Below are 19,552 nucleotides of genomic sequence, written 5' to 3'. Positions count from 1 at the left end.
TGAAGAAAGAAAAGAACAGAAGAGACTCTTGGAAGCAGCGTGTGTGTTCCTCAAAAGTCAGAACAATTGCCTGGTGATAATGATCCATTCAATTCAGATTAGCTTTCAAAATGACTTAGACACAACTCTGCAAAATATGGATCTTCCCTGGAGCTCAGATGGTAAAGAATCAGCCTGTAATGCAGGATACCTGGGTTCAATCCCTGGGTTGGGAAGATCCCCTGGAGAAGGGAATGGCAACTCACTCCAGTATTCTTGCCTGGAGTATCCCATGGATAGAGGAGCTTGGCAGGCTATAGTTTGTGGGGCCAAAAAGAGTCAGACATGACTGAGCGACTAACACTCAATACTACTGAGGAAACCAATAGTTACCTGAGTTGTAGAAAATGCGTAAACTGGGAACTAACATGCAAGGGTTAATAAAATAAAAATAGCAATTTTGCCTTGGTTTAATTTATAAACTCAAAAAGGTCTTTGCTAAATGCCTTATACAAACCTATGAAGATGTGCTAAAGTAAAACTCTAAAGTTATAAAAAATAGAACTTTGTAAACTAAATTTCAATTTTATTAAAAATCTTACCACGGATTGTAGCAACTTTAGGCGGCAAAATTGTTCTTTGAAAAACTAAACAACTGTCTTTGTCTCAAAAATATCTAAACCAGAATATGAATACTGGCCACAAGGACCTAGAAAGTGAAGGTGAAATTCACTCAGTCATGTCTAACTCTTCACGACCCCATGGACTATACAGTCCATGGAATTCTTCAGGCCAGAATACTGGAGTGGGTAGCCTTACCCTTCTCCAGGGGATCTTCCCCATCCAGGGATCCAATTCAGGACTCCCACACTGCAGGCAGATTCTTTACCAGCTGAGCCACCAGAGAAGCCAACAAGGATTTAGATTAAGCCCAATTAAGACCTGTTAAGACCAAGGTGGGGCTGAGGGGGGAAAGTGGCAGTTTTAAATCTAAACTGCTGAAAATGTTCCCACAGCCAAACTTTATAGATAGTAAGCCTTAATCATCTGAGCAAGCAACTTTAAGGTAATCAAACTATTTGTTAACTAGTAAGTTTATGTCAATATTGTAATACCAGGTTCATATCTAAGCTTTTAGTAAGCCACAAGATCTCTAGTTTGTTTATGTCTGTGTATATATTATATGTGTGCTCAATAAAGGACAGAAATGGTATATACCTAACAGAAGCAGAAGATATTAAGAAGAGGTGGCAAGAATACACAGAAAAACTGTACAAAAAAGATCGTCACAACCGAGATAATCACAATGGTGTAATCACTCACTTAGAGCCAGACATCCTGGAATGTGAAGTCAACTGGGCCTTAGAAAGCATCATTATGAACAAAGCTGGTGGAGGTGATGGAATTCCAGTTGAGCTATTTCAAATCCTGAAAGATGATGCTGTGAAAGTGCTGCACTCAATATGCCAACAAATTTGGAAAACTCAGCACTGGCCACAGGAAGGACTAGATAAGGTCAGTTTTCATTCCAATGCCAAAGAAAGGCAATGCCAAAGAATGCTCAAACTACTGTACAATTGCACTCATCTCACACACTAGTAAAGTAATGCTCAAAATTCTCCAAGCCAGCCTTACAATATGTGAACCGTGAACTTCCAGATGTTCAAGTTGGTTTTAGAAAAGGCAGAGGAACCAGAGATCAAATTGCCAACATCTGCTGGATCATAGAAAAGGCAAGAGAGTTCCAGAAAAACATCTACTTCTGCTTTATTGACTATGCCAAAGCCTTTGACTGTGTGGATCACAATAAACTGTGGAAAATTCTGAAAGATGGGAATACCAGACCACCTGACCTGCCTCTTGAGAAATTTGTATGCAGTTCAGGAAGCAACAGTTAGAACTGGATATGGAACAACAGACTGGTTCCAAATAGGGAAAGGACTACATCAAGGCTGTATATTGTCACCCTGCTTATTTAACTTATATGCAGAGTACATCATGAGAAACTCTGAGCTGAATGAATCAAAAGCTGGAATCAAGATTACCGGGAGAAATATCAATAACCTCAGATATGCAGATGACACCACCCTTATGGCAGAAAGTGAAGAGGAACTAAAGAGCCTCTTGATCAAAGTGAAAGAGGAGAGGGAAAAAGTTGGCTTAAAGCTCAACATTCAGAAAACGAAGATCATGGCATCTGGTCCTATCACTTCATGGGAAATAGATGGGGAAACAGTGGAAACAGTGGCAGACTTTATATTTTGGGGCCCCAAAATCACTGCAGATGGTGACTGCAGCCATGCAATTAAAAGACGCTTACTCCATTGAAGAAAAGCTATGGCCAATCTAGACAGCATATTAAAAAGCAGAGATATTTCTTTGTCAACGAAGGTCCGTCTAGTCAAGGCTATGGTTTTTCCAGTAGTCATGTATGGATGTGAGAGTTGGACTGTAAAGAAAGCTGAGTGCCAAAGAATTGATGCTTTTGAACTGTGGTGTTGGAGAAGACTCTTGAGAGTCCCTTGGACTGCAAGGAGATCCAACCAGTCCATCCTAAAAGAAATCAGTCCTGAACATTTATTGGAAGGATTGACGTTGAAGCTGAAACTCCAATACTTTGGCCACCTGATATGAAGAACTGACTCATTTGAAAAAACCTTGATGCTGGGAAAGATTGAAGGCAGGAGAAGGGAAGGACAGAGGATGAGATGGTTGGATAGCATCACCGACTTAATGGACATGAGTTTGGGCAAACTCTGGGAGTTGGTGATGGACAGGGAGGCCTGGAATGCTGCAGTCCATGGGGTCACAAACGTCAGATGGGACTGAGCAACTGAGCTGAACTGATACATTATACATGAGATAGCTCTACTTCTAAAAGTTATTAATAAAATTGTATTTATAAAGTTCAATTCAGTCACTCAGTCATATCTGACTCTTTGTGACCCCATGAACCACAGCACGCCAGCCTCCCTGTCCATCACCAACTCCCAGAGTCCACCCAAACCCATGTCCATTGAGTCGGTGATGCCATCCAACCATCTCATCCTCTGTCATCCCCTTCTCCTACCCTCAATCTTTCCCAGCATCAGGGTCTTTTCCAATGAGTCGGCTCTTCACATCAGGTGGCCAAAGTATTGGAGTTTCAGCTTCAACATCAGTCCTTCCAATGAACACCCAGGACTGATTTCCTTTAGGATGGACTGGTTGGATCTCCTTGCCATCCAAGGGACTCTCAAGAGTCTTTTCCAACACCAGTTCAAAAGCATCAATTCTTCAGTGCTCAGCTTTCTTTATAGTCCAACTCTCACACCCATTCATGACTACTGGAAAAACCATAGCCTTGACTAGATGGACCTTTGTTGACAAAGCAATGTCTGCTTTTTAATATGCTTTCTAGATTGATCATAACTTTCCTTCCAAAGAGTAAGCATCTTTTAATTTCATGACTGCAATCACCATCTGCAGTGATTTTGGAGCTCAAAAAAATAGTCAGCCATTGTTTCCACTGTTTCCCCATCTATTTGCCATGAAGTGATGGGACCAGATGCCATGATCTTAGTTTTCTGAATGTTGAGATTTAAGCCAACTTTTCACTCTCCTCTTTCACTTTCATCAAGAGGCTCTTTAGTTCTTCTTCACTTTCTGCCATAAAAAGCTCTATTTAATTTTAATAAAAAGTGCTTATATAAAGAAAATTGGCCAAGATGACTTTCAGGTTCACATGAACCAGGAAATATTTAATGTTAAGTTGATACCTGATATCAATGTTTAAGTTTGTTGACATAAGTTAATATAGGTGTCATTCAGAGTCATCAAAATTAAGTATAATAGTTTATTGTACCTAGGTTTAATAAAAAAGACCTTACTAATCTCGTGCAAGAAAATAACTGGACATGAATCTTCAAGGCAAATGTAAATTAGATAAAAGCTTTGAGATTAAGATTTTTAAGTAATCATATTTCATAAATTAAAAAAAATGTCTAAAATGATCTTTCCAAGTGTTTGGTAACTTAAGATTCTAATGCTGTGCCAATTTAAGCTAAGTGATGAAAGTTTATTCATTTAAAAGATACTGACACATCAATTATTTTAAAAAATTAAGAGTATTTAAAATATTAATGAAAATATTGATATCACCTAAGATTTTCTCAGAAAACAAAAGGTTAAAAAAAATGATCACTGATGTTCAAGGTCACCAATCTATAAAATGCCAATGTAAAGACAGTACCTAATTACTTACTTGTTAGTTTTACTAAAATTAAGTTTTTATGGTGGAGGATTCTAATTTAAACATGCAATTAAAGCTATTAAAATAATATAGTAATTTTCAGAATGCAATATGAAATAAAATGTATGTTTTAAGCAAAGAAGTTATGAGAAATGAAATTTTATTTTAGTTTAAAAAAAAGAGCTGGTTAATTTCATTTAGATAAAAAATGAAAGACAGGCTGGATAAAAAAAGTCATGAGAGATAATGAAGAGGAATTCTGAAGAAAAAATTTATGCATAGTCAGGATTAATTAAATTTAGATTGAATTTAACTAAGCTAATACAAGACTGGGGATTTTATTTCTGTTTAAGTGTTCCTTTTTATAACAGATTCTGTGAATTTCTGTGCCCTTAAATGATATATATTTATTTTCTTTGTGACCTTGGTAAATGGATAGGTATTGTTTCAGTGACCTCTGAGCCTTTGTTTTAAAATTGTTTTGATATTTCTAACACACTTCAAAAATATCAAATTCTAACTATGTTTTTTAGCCTCCAGCTGACTCTAGGATGAATGCTTCAAAGAAACATCTCTGAGAAATCTCAGAGATGAATGCTAAGCTAAGTTTATTTGGTATTTTTAATTCAAAAACATTGTCAAGTGATTGAATGTGAATTTTAGGTTGTAATATATAGATAAATCATTAATACAGATATTTCAAAATTTATATGGAATCCCTAACATTTGACATATGCTGATAAAATTTTGTGAGTTGTAATTCTAGTGGTTATACTAAAATGTTATATGTTGCAGAATATCCAAGTTTCCTAACTGCATTGTACTCAAATCTTTAAACATGCAGAAGGGCCAAGGCAAAATTGGTAGGGAATCAGCTTTAGAAACAGTGATTCCCATCTGGGGAATTCCTTCTGAACTACATAGTGATAGAGGGACCTATTTTGTTGATCAAATTGTTAAAGAAATTTGCAAAATCTGGTGGATGATGCAACATTTCCACTGCGACTACAATTCCCAGTCTTCTGGGTTAGTGGAAAGGACAAACAGAACAATTAAAACTCAGTTGGCTAAATTACATGTGCTTATTCCTTCCCTTGGCCCAAGGCCATTCCATCAGTTCTCCTCAACACAGATCCACTCCTTTGACAAATATCATTTGTCTCCCTTTGAAATTACTACAGGGAGACCAATGAGGTTGCATAAAAGATTATATGATCCTATATTACTTAAGGGGGACATACTATATTATTGCAAGGGTTTAATCAAATTATTGACAAGTCATTCTAAACTTGTTTCTGAAGTTTATTATAGTAATTTATCCTCAGATGAAGATCAGACATCCCATGACTTACAACCAGGAGACTATGTATATTAAAAAAGACATCATTTAAAGGACTCCCCCCCCAACCTAAATGGAACAGACGTTATCAGGTTTTTTTTTGACTAGCTCATACACAGCAAAACTGAAGGGAATTGACTCTTAGATTCATATTTCCCACCTAAAAAGGGGTCCCTCACCAGACTCGTCTCTGGAGAGAACTGCTCACCTCACACTCACCTTAAAGTGACACTGATAATATGGAAACACCAACACCAGGAAGAGAAGAAGACAAGATCAGAAATAGACAGCTGGCCCAGGGTGCCAGACCTGACCCATATGATTGTTCATCATTGATTGTTCATCAAGAATAAGTTTTATTCTTGGTCTCTTGGACTCTTACAAGTGAATAAAAAAAAAATTTTTTTTCTATCACTGCTGCTGCTGCTAACTCGCTTCAGTCGTGTCTGACTCTGTGCGACCCCATAGACGACAGCCCACCAGGCTCCCCCGTCCCTGGGATTCTCCAGGCAAGAACATTAGCATGATATTATTCAAATTTTAGAAATTAGTCAAATTGTTGGATTTGTGGTCAGTTACCTACATCCAGTGCTTCTGGTTTACCTTTATGGGTTTCTCCCCTCCAAGGTTCTGATTGGATGGATCTAAAAAGTTTATTTTGGAAGAAAGGAATTATAGTACTGTCTGGGCTACTACTTATATCACTAGATGGGACTCATTCACTTGGCCGATCAAACATACTTATTCTGACCCTGGCCATAAATATGAATTTTCCATTAAGGTTGCTAGAGCTTAATAAAAGCAACTGGCTAAATTCCAGGTGTTAAAAAAAAAAAAAAGGTAAACAGTTATGGGATGGATTTATTTGACTAACACCAGGATATGGTTGTCTAAGCCTAAAGGCCCCCTATGCTGGGAACAATTAAATCATACCAAAAATAATCAACCTAATAACATTAGAAAACCCGGCTGTGTGTCTTATGAAATCTACCAAAGTACCATTTTTCTTAAAGCCAGTGATTGATATGAAACCGATTGGATCAGAAAACCAGAAATATACTCACTGGCACCTAACAGGACTCAAAGGTTTTGTGGGTCCAATCTGTGACCCTGGTGGCTGGCTGGGAAGGCATACTTCAGGATTCCCTTTGGCTCAAGACCACTTACATACAAATTTAGATGTGACTCCAGCAAATTTACCATCAATACCATCTCACTGGGCCAATAGACCTGTGTTTCACTGGTATGATCACTTAACTATTTTTGCACTTTCAGTAGGACTGGAAAATGTTATTTCTCATATTGAAGCCTTAACAAAACTCACTCAGTAGGCATTAAATTATAGCAACTAGGCTATTAGCCTACTAAATTCTGAGATCTCTATGATAAGAAAAGCTGTCTTACAAAATCATACAGTCCTTGATATCTTTACAGCATCTCAAGGGGGTACCTGTGCTATAATTCAAACTGAAGGTTGTGTTTACATACCAGATGGATCCCATAATGGGTGATGTTTTAAAAGATGATTTGGTTCTGAAAGCTCATGGCATAAATCCCTATGTGTAACTTTAATCACCTTATTAGCTGAATTATTTGTAATGTTTCTTTTATAAGATTGTTGTCTTTTGTATTATATGATATACAACCAAGAAATAGATCAGATTTAAAACTTAGAATAATTGTAATAGTGTGATTCTAGTTTTGGGAAGAGACAACAAGGGAAATATCTCCTGGATCCTATTAGTTAGAAGATAGAGGAATCTGAGAATTTTTTATTATTTCTCCAGAAATTAACACTTAGAGTGACATTTCAATGAGGACATTCACTTGATCTGGGCTGAACCTCCAAGTTTCCTGGGATAATAAAAAAAAAAAAAAAAAAGTCATGAAATGTCTTGCAAACATAGTGGAATTTATGACCATGGGCAGGGACTGTGAAATGAAAATATCTCCTACCATATTAATAAACAAGACATGCCACAGCCATCACCGATTTCTGGCCTCCAAATGTGATTGAGGGTTCTCAAAACTGCAATCCAGAGGATGCTGCCACCCCATAACGGTGACTGTTGAGGGGCTGGGGGAATACAAGAAGCAAGATGAACAAGGAAACAAGATTGGCTCCAGACAGCTGAGGTGCATATTAGAGGAAGAAATTCAGTTAGCCCAGGGGCTTGGATCTTCCCATACCGAGAGTGCTAAATTCCTTAACTTGATTCCTGATCTTTGATGTTCAGTCTGCCTGCTCCCTTTGTTGCAAACTTGTATGTGGCCTGACTCCCCCTCCTGCATCCTTGGAGCATTTTTCTCAGAGCTACTGAAATTCTCTCTCCCAGTCTTGGAGTCCCAAACTTTCCCACCAAATAAAATAACTGTTTACTTTCAGATTGTGACTATATTTTTTAATCAATAGTATGTGTTTTACTGGGGCTTCCCAGGTGGTGCTAGTGGTAAAAAACCTGCCTGCCTATGCAGGAGATGTTTAAGAGACACGGGTTTGATCCCTGGGTTGGGAAGATTCCCCTGGAAGAGGGCATGGCAACCCACTCCAGTACTCTTGCCTGGAGAATCCTACATACAGAAGAGCCTAGTGCGCTACAGTCCGTAAGGTTGCACAGAATTGGACAGGATGGAAGCAACTTAGTATGCACACACATTTAATCTTTCAAATAATTTTCTCAGCTGTTATCTTATTTGACTGCCATAAACTCAGAGACAGGTAAACTAATTAATTAATTAAACATAGTATAAATTCCCCAGAAAACTAAGAATATGAAAGACCGACAGTTTTAGATGGAGCCATTGCACCCCTGCTTTGACCTGCCAGGCATAAACCCAGCCTGGCCTCCAGTCCAGACACATCAACAAACTCCAGTGGCTAACACTCATCTTCAGGTAAGCTTCTGCAGGAATAAGGCTGGTCTAAGGATGTGACAAAGCGAAGACCAGCAGTCACCTCACATGCTAAGTAAATCTCTTTCTGCCCTTGTGGCAAATAGATACTGGCCCTGGATGTTTCTGAATTCCTTGTTAACTTTTGAAAATTCATCAGTTTCTCTGGACATTGTCAGATAATTTGCTTTGTTTTAAACTAGAGCTCTACCAAATAGACCCAGAAAGTTTCTGGGTTCCAAGGATGACAGAGTATTGAATGGGCAATTCCTCTCATACACAAGTACTTTGGAAAATACCCTTGGAGTTCCTTTGTATCAGCCACCATTTCTGTCACCAAGGAGGCAGAGACAAAAAGGGACTAACTATCCTTCGGTTGGATAGGGGAAGATGGTGTGTAAAACAATAATGCAGATTTACTGCTCCAACCCAGAGGAGAGATGTATAAGGTTTTTTGGAAGCAAGGCCTGGAGAACAGTTCCCCGCTCTCTGCACCCCTCCACCCTAGGTAAGGGAGAAAGAAGAAGGTTACTTCTGAGATAAGAAAGGAATCCTTAGGACAAATATGCTTTATGGGTTCTAGCAAGACTGCAAATTTCAACCATTTGCATCATTTTAAATTAATCATGTTCCTAAATGCCTTCTACTGATGGCTGTTTTACATTTGAAATCAGTAGTTTTCTTTCTTGGCTCACCGCCACACCCATAAAGACACCACGTGAAGGACACAGCATACCCCTTGGGGTGCTAATAACTGCTCATAACCTACTTTTGTTCCAGGAACTTCCTTGACACTAATGTAGGAAGCCAATGATGAAAGGCAAGGGCAATGGGCAAAAACAGTGGATAATTTTTGCCCTGGAATTTCCCCTGGATTGGGATGGGAGCTAGCCTGTAGTTAAAATCAACTTCCTGCTCAGCCTTCTATTCTCTTTATCCTGTTTTCTCTGTTCCTCATAACCAGAGGGCCCTTTTCGAAAAAAAATTCACTTCAGAGTCACTATCTGAGGCTCTGCTCCAAAGGAACCTGAACTAAAATACTACCACTTTAAGGTATATTCAATATTTGAGACATTTAAATAGTGTCAGCTACAAACTGGCATGTGCCAAGAGCATCGCCAGGGGCTGAACAGCAGCAGCATGGGCACTTGCCATCTGCCTCTGTGGAGACTGAACCCTGTGCTGCAGCTGGCCTTCAGCACCCCTGCCGCCTGTGGGGTTCAGGTGGAGTGAGGCATTCTGTGCTCCAGGGCATCCCGTGGAACTGGTCTTTAGGTAGCTAGATATTTTCAGGAACTGATTTCATGATCCTGTCAGGCAGTTAGAATAGGAAAAGGAGTCCAAAATGCCTAAAAGACAAAGAAGGGAAAAGCCCACAAAAATAGAACAAAGGAAGGTCCAAGGACCAGAATGAGGACCTCTGGTAAAACAGATGGCCCTCCTGGCTAGCCCAGTTTACAAAGGGCAGGCCCAGGGGGAGGAGAAACAACATACAAAAGGAGGAGCCAAAAATTAGCTGGGGGCCTCTCTTCTCTTGGCTTTTGGATCTGCCCACCCTCACGCCTCCGAGGATAAACCATCCTTTCTTTTTCCTAATAAAGCTGAGCTATAACACTGGTCCACCCATTGCTTCAAATTTTTGCTGCAGTGAGACAGAACTGAGGAAATTACATGCTCTCCTAATAATCCCAGTCCTTGCATCTCTTCATGTCTAGAAAATGCTAAATCCCTTCATGGTGCCATCAGTTTCTTGTGACTAACTTAGAACCTTTTGTAAAGTAAGTATTTGATTGCACTGAACTCCCCCTTCACTGAAATATGTATTGACCTTCCCCCACTGCCTCTCTGGAGCAGTCTCTCAGAGCTCTCTGAGGTGCTGTCTCCCGGGCTGCAGTCCTCATTTTGCCCCAAGTAAAACTTAACTCACAACTTTCAAGTTGTGTGTGTGTGTGTGTGTGTGTGTGTGTGTTTAGTCAACCACTGTAACCATTCCAGTTGTCTAGTCCATTTAAAATAAGAACAATGCTATTGTCGAAAGTATTTCAGTAGCACATCTTTATTTGTGTTTCGTTTTAATGTAAATATAGATATATATATGTCATTTTACCAACTTCATTACAGCCACTCTACAGACAATTTTATTAGTTCCTCTAGTCATAAAAAAAGATGCTGCTACTCCAGTTTCACCGAGTAACATTTCTTCTTCCTACTCTAAAAGTATCACTGCTCTCATTCAATTTTCAGCTCACTTTAACAGGCTCAACTCTCTTTTTCTGTTTCTTTTTCAAAAATAATGAGATTATAAGGAAGAAAAACTTGCTCTTGCTCCCCTTCACTCTTTGACTTTGCAGCTTACTTCTAATACTAGTATTCATCTTGTAAGCTAGAGAATGTTCAATTTATTGAACTAATTAAAGACAAAAATCTAAAAAGAAATCACTATTATAATCATTACTTTATTCATAATGTATCAACTATAAAGCAGTCTCTACTAATCGTAATCTAACAAAACGAATCATAACATTTTCTTCTTAAACTGCATTGATTGCCACTCACATTCATTATTATAAAAGTTTAAGGAAATAATTATAAGACTATAGCTAAATTTTTCATTATCTATTTTTAAAAACAATAAACTACATTAGAATTGGCTTAGATGATGAAGAATCTGCCTGCAATGCAAGAGACCAGGGTACAATCCCTGGGTCAGGAAGATCCCCTGGAAAAGAAAATGGCAACCCACTCCAGTATTCTTACCTGGAGAATCCCATGGACAGCGGAGACTGGAGGGCTACAGTCTATGGGGTTGCAAAGAGTCAGGCAACTAAGTGACTAACACTTAACAATTTTCTTTTCATAGGAAGGTGTTGTTGCCCTTTAGTTGCTCAGTTGTATCCACTTTTTTGTGACCCCATGGATTATAGCTCACCAGGGTCCTCTATCCATGAGACTCTCCAGGCAAGAATACTGGAGTGGATTGCCATTTCCTTCTCCAGGGGATCTTCCTGACTCAAGAATAGAACCCATATCTGTGTCTCCTGCACTGAAAAGTGGATTCTTTACCATTGAACCACCAGGAAAGCCTATATGTGAAAGTAGCAAATTAAAATCAGAAAAAAAATTCTTGTACACAAATTTTATTCAGACCCATCAAGTTGGATGTTTACTACTGGCTAAGATACTGAAAGGAACAGACTCTGGAGTATCTGAAATTTTCCACCTCAATGTGTTTTAGAACTCTACAGATATTATAGCTGCATGATAATTGAGAAGTTGCACCTTTAAATCAAAAGGTAAGATAATTAAAACTACAGGGTGGAATTATAATGAGTTAGAAAGTAACGTGCTATGGAAGTAAATACTTTTTCTCCTACCTGAAGTCCGAACCTGCTCTCCTGCCATTCTCTGGAATCCCAGGATCTGGACACATGTCGGAGACCAAAGCAACACCTCCTTGGGTTACTGTAATAGAAAGAAACATGATGATACTGCTCAGGAAATATCCATATAATGACATTATATTAGACAGATTTGGCTCTTTAATGATGATGCCTTAACATGTGATTTCTTTTAAGAATTCAGACAGTTTAGCTAGAATAAAATAAATCTACTCTTATTCTTAAAAAAAAAACAAACAGACTTTTACAGAGAAGGCCAACAATCTTTGGTGGGAACTCTTTCTTCTACTAAAGAAGTCTTAATACAATTAACATTTTCTCATTAAGATCACCTTTATGACAACTTACAATTAATAGCATGATGGGAAAAAAAAAGAGCATCATGCCATAAACAGTTTAGCTTATATAGAAGATAGCTTTCATTCACTTCCATGGATGAAATGGAAGTGTTAATTATCTATTAAGATCTATATAAGAGATATTTCACATAAAATTACTTATTATATTGTAAACATGAAGAATGATTATCATTTAAGTTAAACAAATAACAATTTTCTTGTGCAGTGTGCTGATTTATTTTTTGAATCTGTGTATAAGAATCTTTCCTCCTGCTAGGATGTTGTACAATCACAGATTAGTTTTTAAAGGATTCATTTGCTTGTTAGAGTGGCCCCTTCTCCAGTAACCATCCCACTATCTGAGTAGTCTAATCCAATAAAGGTGACATGCTCTCTTTCCCGGAATTATCAATAGTGGTACTGTGACTCTTCAGTTCAATGACACATGAGAGGAAGCCTGCAGGAATGCTTCTGGGAAGACCTTCCTGTTAGCTAGTAGTGATCATCTCTTTTTCACTCTGGACCTTATCATGTTTGAATTTCAAATTTGTAACTCTTGGTACCCTCTTGTTACAGTACAGGTTTTTTAATCTGTAGTCAGTGGTCTACTAAAACATCTCTAAAATTTATTTTCTAAAAGTGTTCTAGCTTTAATAAATTTTCAAACCTCAATAAAGAACTTAACTTTCACCATATTTTTTCCACCATCATCAGCTATATAACTCCCACATTTGCTCAAGTAAAACAGTTATTACTGTGTCAAGTCATCCTCCTCAAGGTGAATGGCTATCACTGTTTATAGAGGAAGTGTCCACATTAGCATGGTTCTTACTTCACTATTTTAACGTATCACACTGGTGTAAAGTGAAAGTTGCTCAGTCGTGTCTGACTCTTTGTGACCCCATGACTATACAGTCCATGGAATTCTCCAGGCCAGAATACTGGAGTGGATAGCCTTTCCCTTCTCCAGTGGTCTTCCCAACCCAGGGTTCGAACCCAGGTCTCCCTTATTGCAGGTGTATTCTTTACCAGCTGAACTACAAGGGAAGCCCAAGAATACTAGAGTGGATAGCCTATCCCTTCTCCAGTGGATCTTCCCAACCCAGGAATTGAACTGGGCTCTCCAGCATTTCAGACAAATTCTTTAACAACTGAGCTATCAACAACTTAAAGGCTTAGAAAGATCTACCTCTATACCGTCTCTGTTTTTCCTCTCATAGATAGTAAAAAAAGTTAATGACAAATTGAAGGAACTCACACAAATCAATTCAAAATATTCTGGATCTTTTTCAAAGATAATGTCAAAGCTGCTTACTTATTCAAAAAAAAAAAAAAAGTGCTTATTTGGAATTCTCTGGGTGCACTGAATGAAATAGGTAAGTCTGAATAGTTTGCAGATGGCAGGAAGATAACAAAAAAATGATGAGAGATAAATGTTAAATATGTTTGATTTTCTGAAACAGATAGGCGTGTAACAGGATAATGATAGAAATCTATGGTGACACATTATGTACAAGAAAACATTGAGTCTCTCAAACTCAACTATCCATTCCATCAGCATCATCAGCAATTAATGCCTCTCAAAACTGAAGCTTAAAGTTGCAAAGAATGACGGTGATATATCTGCTTCAAGCAAGATCCTGATGCTGCAGAGAAACATTCTCAAAAGAGAGGAATTCCTGGGCTTACCATCATTTTAACTCTAATTTTGTCAAATTATATCTTACCAAATATTATAGGACACATGCCATAGATACTAACAAATATATGACACTTTAGTCAAAACCTTAGAATTTAAAATCAAAACTAGAATATTCAATAGGTAGTTTCATGACCCATCATTAACTAATAGTAATGTAAGATGTAAAATTATACATGTGGATGAAGAGATACAAATCAGATAGTTTGTAAAAGACTTTGAATGAATTTAGATTTAAACTGTGGAAATTATATTAATGTGTACATAATCAAATGACTCTTTCATAGCATGTTGGCTTTTATGCTATCTCATTAGACCCTCACAAGCTTCCTATGAGGTATGTAGAGCAGTAAGGAGCATGCTTTTCCCATTAAATTGTAACCGAGCCAGACCCTACAGGGCCTTCCCAGGACAGATCGCCCCCCACGTCTTCTGCCTTCTTCTTGTCCGTAGAACACTTGAGCCTCTCAAGTCTTCCCCAAGTTCAAAATAATAAACTAAATTAGAGAAGTGAGAAAATGTAGGAAGGAAGGAAAACAGTCAAGAAGACAAAAAATAATACTTTAGCCAGTAAACAAAGTCAAGAACCTTCACTTCCTCCTAAGAGACAGCTAACATTTGGAGCCATGTCCTTTGAGCTGCTTTGAAGATACTGAAAGCCCCACCCACCAGGGGGAAGAGGTTAACTGCATGCTGACCACAAGCACATACTGGTTGGAACCAGAAGGTTGATGATGCTGACTCCCAGTTACCTCACCAAAAACCAATCAGAAGAATGTCCATGAGTTGATCACATACCCAGCAACCTCCCTCCCCTCACCTTGTCTTTAAAAACCTTTTCATGAAAGACTTTAGGGAGTTCAGGCCTTTTAAGCACTAGCCACCAGGATTCCTTGCTTGGCAACAGCAATAAATGCTACACTTTCCTTCACCACAACGTAGTGTCAACAGTTTGGCTTTACCTCTTATGGGTGAGTGGACACAAGATTGGCTCAGTAGTGAAAATTATCCTGGTCTTTGAGGACTTGTCTTGTGATCGTCAATTCAAATTCAACACAAATTTGTTTTTTGAACAAATTATATAGCTAGACTGGTGCTCTAGTAAAGGAAGCAATCAACACAAAAGAAGTATACACAAATTACTTCTATGAAAAAGGATATCATAAACAAATAAAGTGGCAGAGACAAGATTTACATTAGTGAAACCATCAGAAGTAATTAGAAATAAAGTACTAAGAATGATGATGATAATGTAAAATTAAACCTTACTTAAGATTAAATTAAAGTCAATTTAATCTTGGCTAGAAACTACATGTATCATTTATACACATTTTAAACTGAATCCTTGCAACCATTCCATGAGGAGATAATGTCAAACCCATTTTGCAAGAAAGAATTGAGGACAGAGTTATCACTCAATTGATTATAGATCCAGGTTTCTTTTCCTACATTTGCTCCAGTGAGCCAATGAGAGAGTGCATATTAAACTCCTTTGCAAATGAAAGGGAGGCTTTTAAAAATAATTTTTAAATTCTTAATAATAAAATTCCTTTTATATTAAAAATAAACCAAAAAGTAAAGGAAAAAGGTGTATTCATCTGTTATCTCCCAGTCAAGCATACACATGGGAAGCCATATGGTCCCAACCATGAGGCTTTAGTTCAAATGCCATCTGGTGGCAATTTTCTTGCAGTAAAAAAGACCAGATTCACAGGCTTTCCACATGAGACCATTAGCCACATTCAGAGCACTAGAACAATGAATTGACTGGAATATTAAATCTTCATGTAAGATGCCATTTTTCAAAGTCAAAATTTAGTTTATATTAATACACCTTTTGGAGAAGGCAATGGCACCCCACTCTGGTACTCTTGCCTGGAAAATCCCATGGACCAAGGAGCCTGGTGGGCTGCAGTCCATGGGGTCGCTAAGAGTAGGACACGACTGAGTGACTTCACTTTCACTTTTCACTTTCATACATTGGAGAAGGAAATGGCAACCCACTCCAATGTTCTTGCCTGGAGAATCCCAGGGACGGGGGAGCCTGGTGGGCTGCCGTCTATGGGGTCACACAGAGTCAGACACGACTGAAGTGACTTAGCAGCAGCAATATACCTTTGGATTAATAATCCAAAATAGAAGTCATTTAAGTCAACTCACACTTTTTAGTGATATTGCTCCTGTGACTTATTATAGCATATTTTTATTGTTGATATTTATGTCTTCAGAAACCTAAAGACATATTTCAGCTGGATTAATTTTGAGACTAATTCTAACCATTTTAAACTTTCAGAGAGGTGACATATGTTTCTAGTTGCATAACAATGAGTAACCTTGTTACACAAAACACAGTTGAAATTCCTCAGGTAGCAATATCTCCACTGTATCAATGACCTTTAGATGTCAAAAAACCCATGCTAGGCATGTGTGTTTGTGGGATACTGCTTTTCTGCTATAATCAGTTTGCATAAGTCAACACTGATATTTATCCAACATTTATTGGACTCAGGCTTTACTGAAATAAAAAGCAACACCTACTTTTTAAGGCACTTCCCTTTTTTGATTTGCAAGATGCTTTATCACAGTAAGAATGAAGCATCCACATTACTCTTTCCTCAAAAGCCAATACCTTGATTAAATGTTCATTTCCACAATATTTCAGTATTGTAGTAATTTCCTTCATTTAGCTATAACAGGGTTGTTTTCACTTAAACAGCATCACATGGGACATTTTCATATGCATAATAGAATTTGTGATATTTTTTTCTTTCTACTATATGCACTGTCTCTACCAGCTGTCAGCTTTGATCCCAGAATGATAAGCATACACTGACAAGCTTCATAGAAACTAACAGCTTCTTGATGAAGATGAAATAAGAGAGTGAAAAAACTGGCTAAAAACTCAACATTCAAAAAACTCAGATCATGGCATCCAGTCCCATCACTTCATGGCAAATAGATGGGGAAAAAATGGAAACAGTGACAGACTTTATTTATTTTAGGGGGTCTCCAAAATCACTGTAGATGCTAACTGCAGCCATGAAATTAAAAGACACTTGCTCCTTGGGAAAAAAGCTATGAAAAATCTAGACAGTGTATTAAAAAGCAGAGACATTCCTTTGCCAACAAAAGTCCGTGTGGTCAAAGCTATGGTTTTTCAAATAGTTATGTATGGGTGTGAGTGTTGGACTGCTAAGAAGGCTGAGCACCAAAGAATGGGTGCTTTTGAACTTTGGTGTTGGAGAAGACTCTTGAGAGTCCCTTGGGCTGCAAGGAGATCAAACTAGTCAATCCTAAAGGAAATCAGTCCTGAATATTCATTGGAAGGACTGATGCTGAAGCTGAAGCTCCAATACTTTGGCCACCTGATTTGAAGAACCAACTCGTTAGAAAATACCCTGATGCTGGGAAAGACTGAAGGCAGGAGGAGAAGGGGACAACAGAGGACGAGATGGTTGGATGGCAACACTGACTCAATGGACATGAGTTTGAGCAAGTTCCAGGAGATGGTGAAGGACACAAAGATTTGGACACGACTTTCTGTCCATGGGGTCACAATGATTCGGACATGACTGAGTGACTGAACGTAGAAATAGGTGAAACAAGAATTGTTGACATTTTTGATAACAAATTCTTATTATCACAACATTAGGGTTTCAAATGTATAGTTTACATAGAAATAAGTTGTCAAAAACACACTGCTTTGATCTGAAGTATTTTGGACCTCAGATTAATACCCATGAACATGAAAAGGCAAAATAATAGGATACTGAAAGAGGAACTCCCCAGGTCAGTAGGTGCCCAATATGCTACTGGAGATCAGTGGAGAAATAACTCCAGAAAGAATGAAGAGATGGAGCCAAAGCAAAAACAACACCCAGTTGTGGATGGGACTGGTGATAGAAGCAAGGTCCAATGCTGTAAAGAGCAATATTGCATAGGAACCTGGAATGTTAGGTCCATGAATCAAGGCAAATTGGAAGTAGTCAAACAGGAGATGGCAAGAGTGAAAGTCAACATTTTAGGAATCAGCAAATTAAAACAGACTGGAATGGGAGAATTTAACTCGAACATTATATCTACTACTGCCAGCAAAAATCCATTAGAAGAAATGGAGAATCCATCATAGTCAACAAAAGAGTCCAAAATACAGTACTTGGAGACAATCTCAAAAATGACAAAATGATCTCTGTTCATTTCAAGGCAAACCATTCAATATCATGGTAATCCAAGTCTATGTCCTGGCCAGTAATGCTGAAGAAGCTGAAGTTGAATGGTTCTATGAAGACCTACAAGACCTTCTAGGACTAACACCCAAAAAGATGTCCTTTACATTATAGGGTACTGGAATGCAAAAGCAGGAAGTCAAGAAACACCTGGAGTAACAGGCAAATTTGGCCTTGGAGTACAGAATGAAGCAGGGCAAAGGCTAATAGAGTTTTGCCAAAAGAATGCACCGGTCATAGCAAACACCCTCTTCCAACAACACAAGAGAAGACTCTACACATGGACATCACCAGATGGTCAACATCGAAATCAGATTGATTATATTCTTTGCAGCCAAAGATGGAGAAGCTCTATACAGTCAGCAAAAGCAAGACAAGGAGCTCACTGTGGCTCAGATCATGAACTCCTTATTTCCCAATTCAGACTTAAATTGAAGAAAGTAGGGAAAACCACTAGACCATTCAAGTATGAATTAAATCAAATCCCTAACAATTATACAGTGGAAGTGAGAAATAGATTTAAGGGACCAGATGTGATAGAGAGAGTACCTGATGAACTATGGACAGGGGTATGTGACATTGTACAGGAGACAGTGATCAAGACTATCCCCAAGAAAAAGAAATGCAAAAAAGCAAAATGGCTGTCTGAGGAAGCCTTATAAATAGTTGTGAAAAGAAGAGAAGCAAAAAGCAAAGGAGAAAAGGAAAGATATACCCATTTGAATGCAGAGGTCCGAAGAATAGCAAGGAGACATAAGAAAGCCTTCCTCAGTGATCAGTGCAAAGAAATAGAGGAAAACAATAGAATGGGAAAGATTAGAGACCTCTTCAAGAAAATTAGAGATACCAAGGGAACATTTCATGCAAAGATGGGCACAATAAAGGACAGAAATTGTATGGACCTAACAAAAGCGGGAGATATTAAGAAGAGGTGGCAAGAATACAGAGAAGAACTATACAAAAAAGATCTTCATGACCCAGATAATCATGATGGTGTGATCACTCACCTAGAACCAGGCATCCTAGAAGGTGAAGTCAAGTGGGCCTCAGGAAGCATCACTACAAACAAAGCTAGTGGAGGTGATGGAATTCCAGTTGCACTATTTCAAATCCTAAAAGATAATGCTGTGAAAGTGCTGCACTCAATATGCCAGCAAATTTGGAAAACTCAGCAGTGGCCACAGGACTGGAAAAGGTCAGTTTTCATTCCAATCTCTAAGAAAGGCAATGCCAAAAAATGCTCAAAGTACCATACAATTGCACTCCTCTCACACGCTAGTAAAGTAATGCTCAAAATTTTCCAGGCCAGGCTTTGACTATATGTGAACCATGAACTTCCAGATATTTAAGTTGGATTTAGAAAAGGAATAGGAACCAGATATCAAATTGCCAACATCTGCTGGATCATTGAAAAAGCAAAGGAGTTCCAGAAAAACATCTATTTATGCTT

General features: G+C 38.2%; 1 protein-coding gene across 1 annotated transcript in view; it reads right to left on the bottom strand.

Annotated features, from left to right (window-relative positions):
• Positions 1-19,552, bottom strand: part of CSMD1 (CUB and Sushi multiple domains 1) — a 1,679,419-nt gene that overhangs the window by 601,613 nt on the left and 1,058,254 nt on the right. Inside the window, exon 7 of the mRNA XM_055567572.1 lies at positions 11,816-11,903. Coding sequence (XP_055423547.1) covers positions 11,816-11,903 — 88 coding nt within the window. The remainder of the gene's footprint in view (positions 1-11,815; positions 11,904-19,552) is intronic.

The sequence above is a fragment of the Bubalus kerabau genome, chromosome 2 (genome assembly GCF_029407905.1).
Source record: "Bubalus kerabau isolate K-KA32 ecotype Philippines breed swamp buffalo chromosome 2, PCC_UOA_SB_1v2, whole genome shotgun sequence".
Taxonomy (NCBI): Eukaryota; Metazoa; Chordata; class Mammalia; order Artiodactyla; family Bovidae; genus Bubalus; species Bubalus kerabau.
The sequence above is the reverse complement of the archived record's forward strand: the minus strand, read 5'-3'. Positions and strand labels throughout refer to the sequence as shown.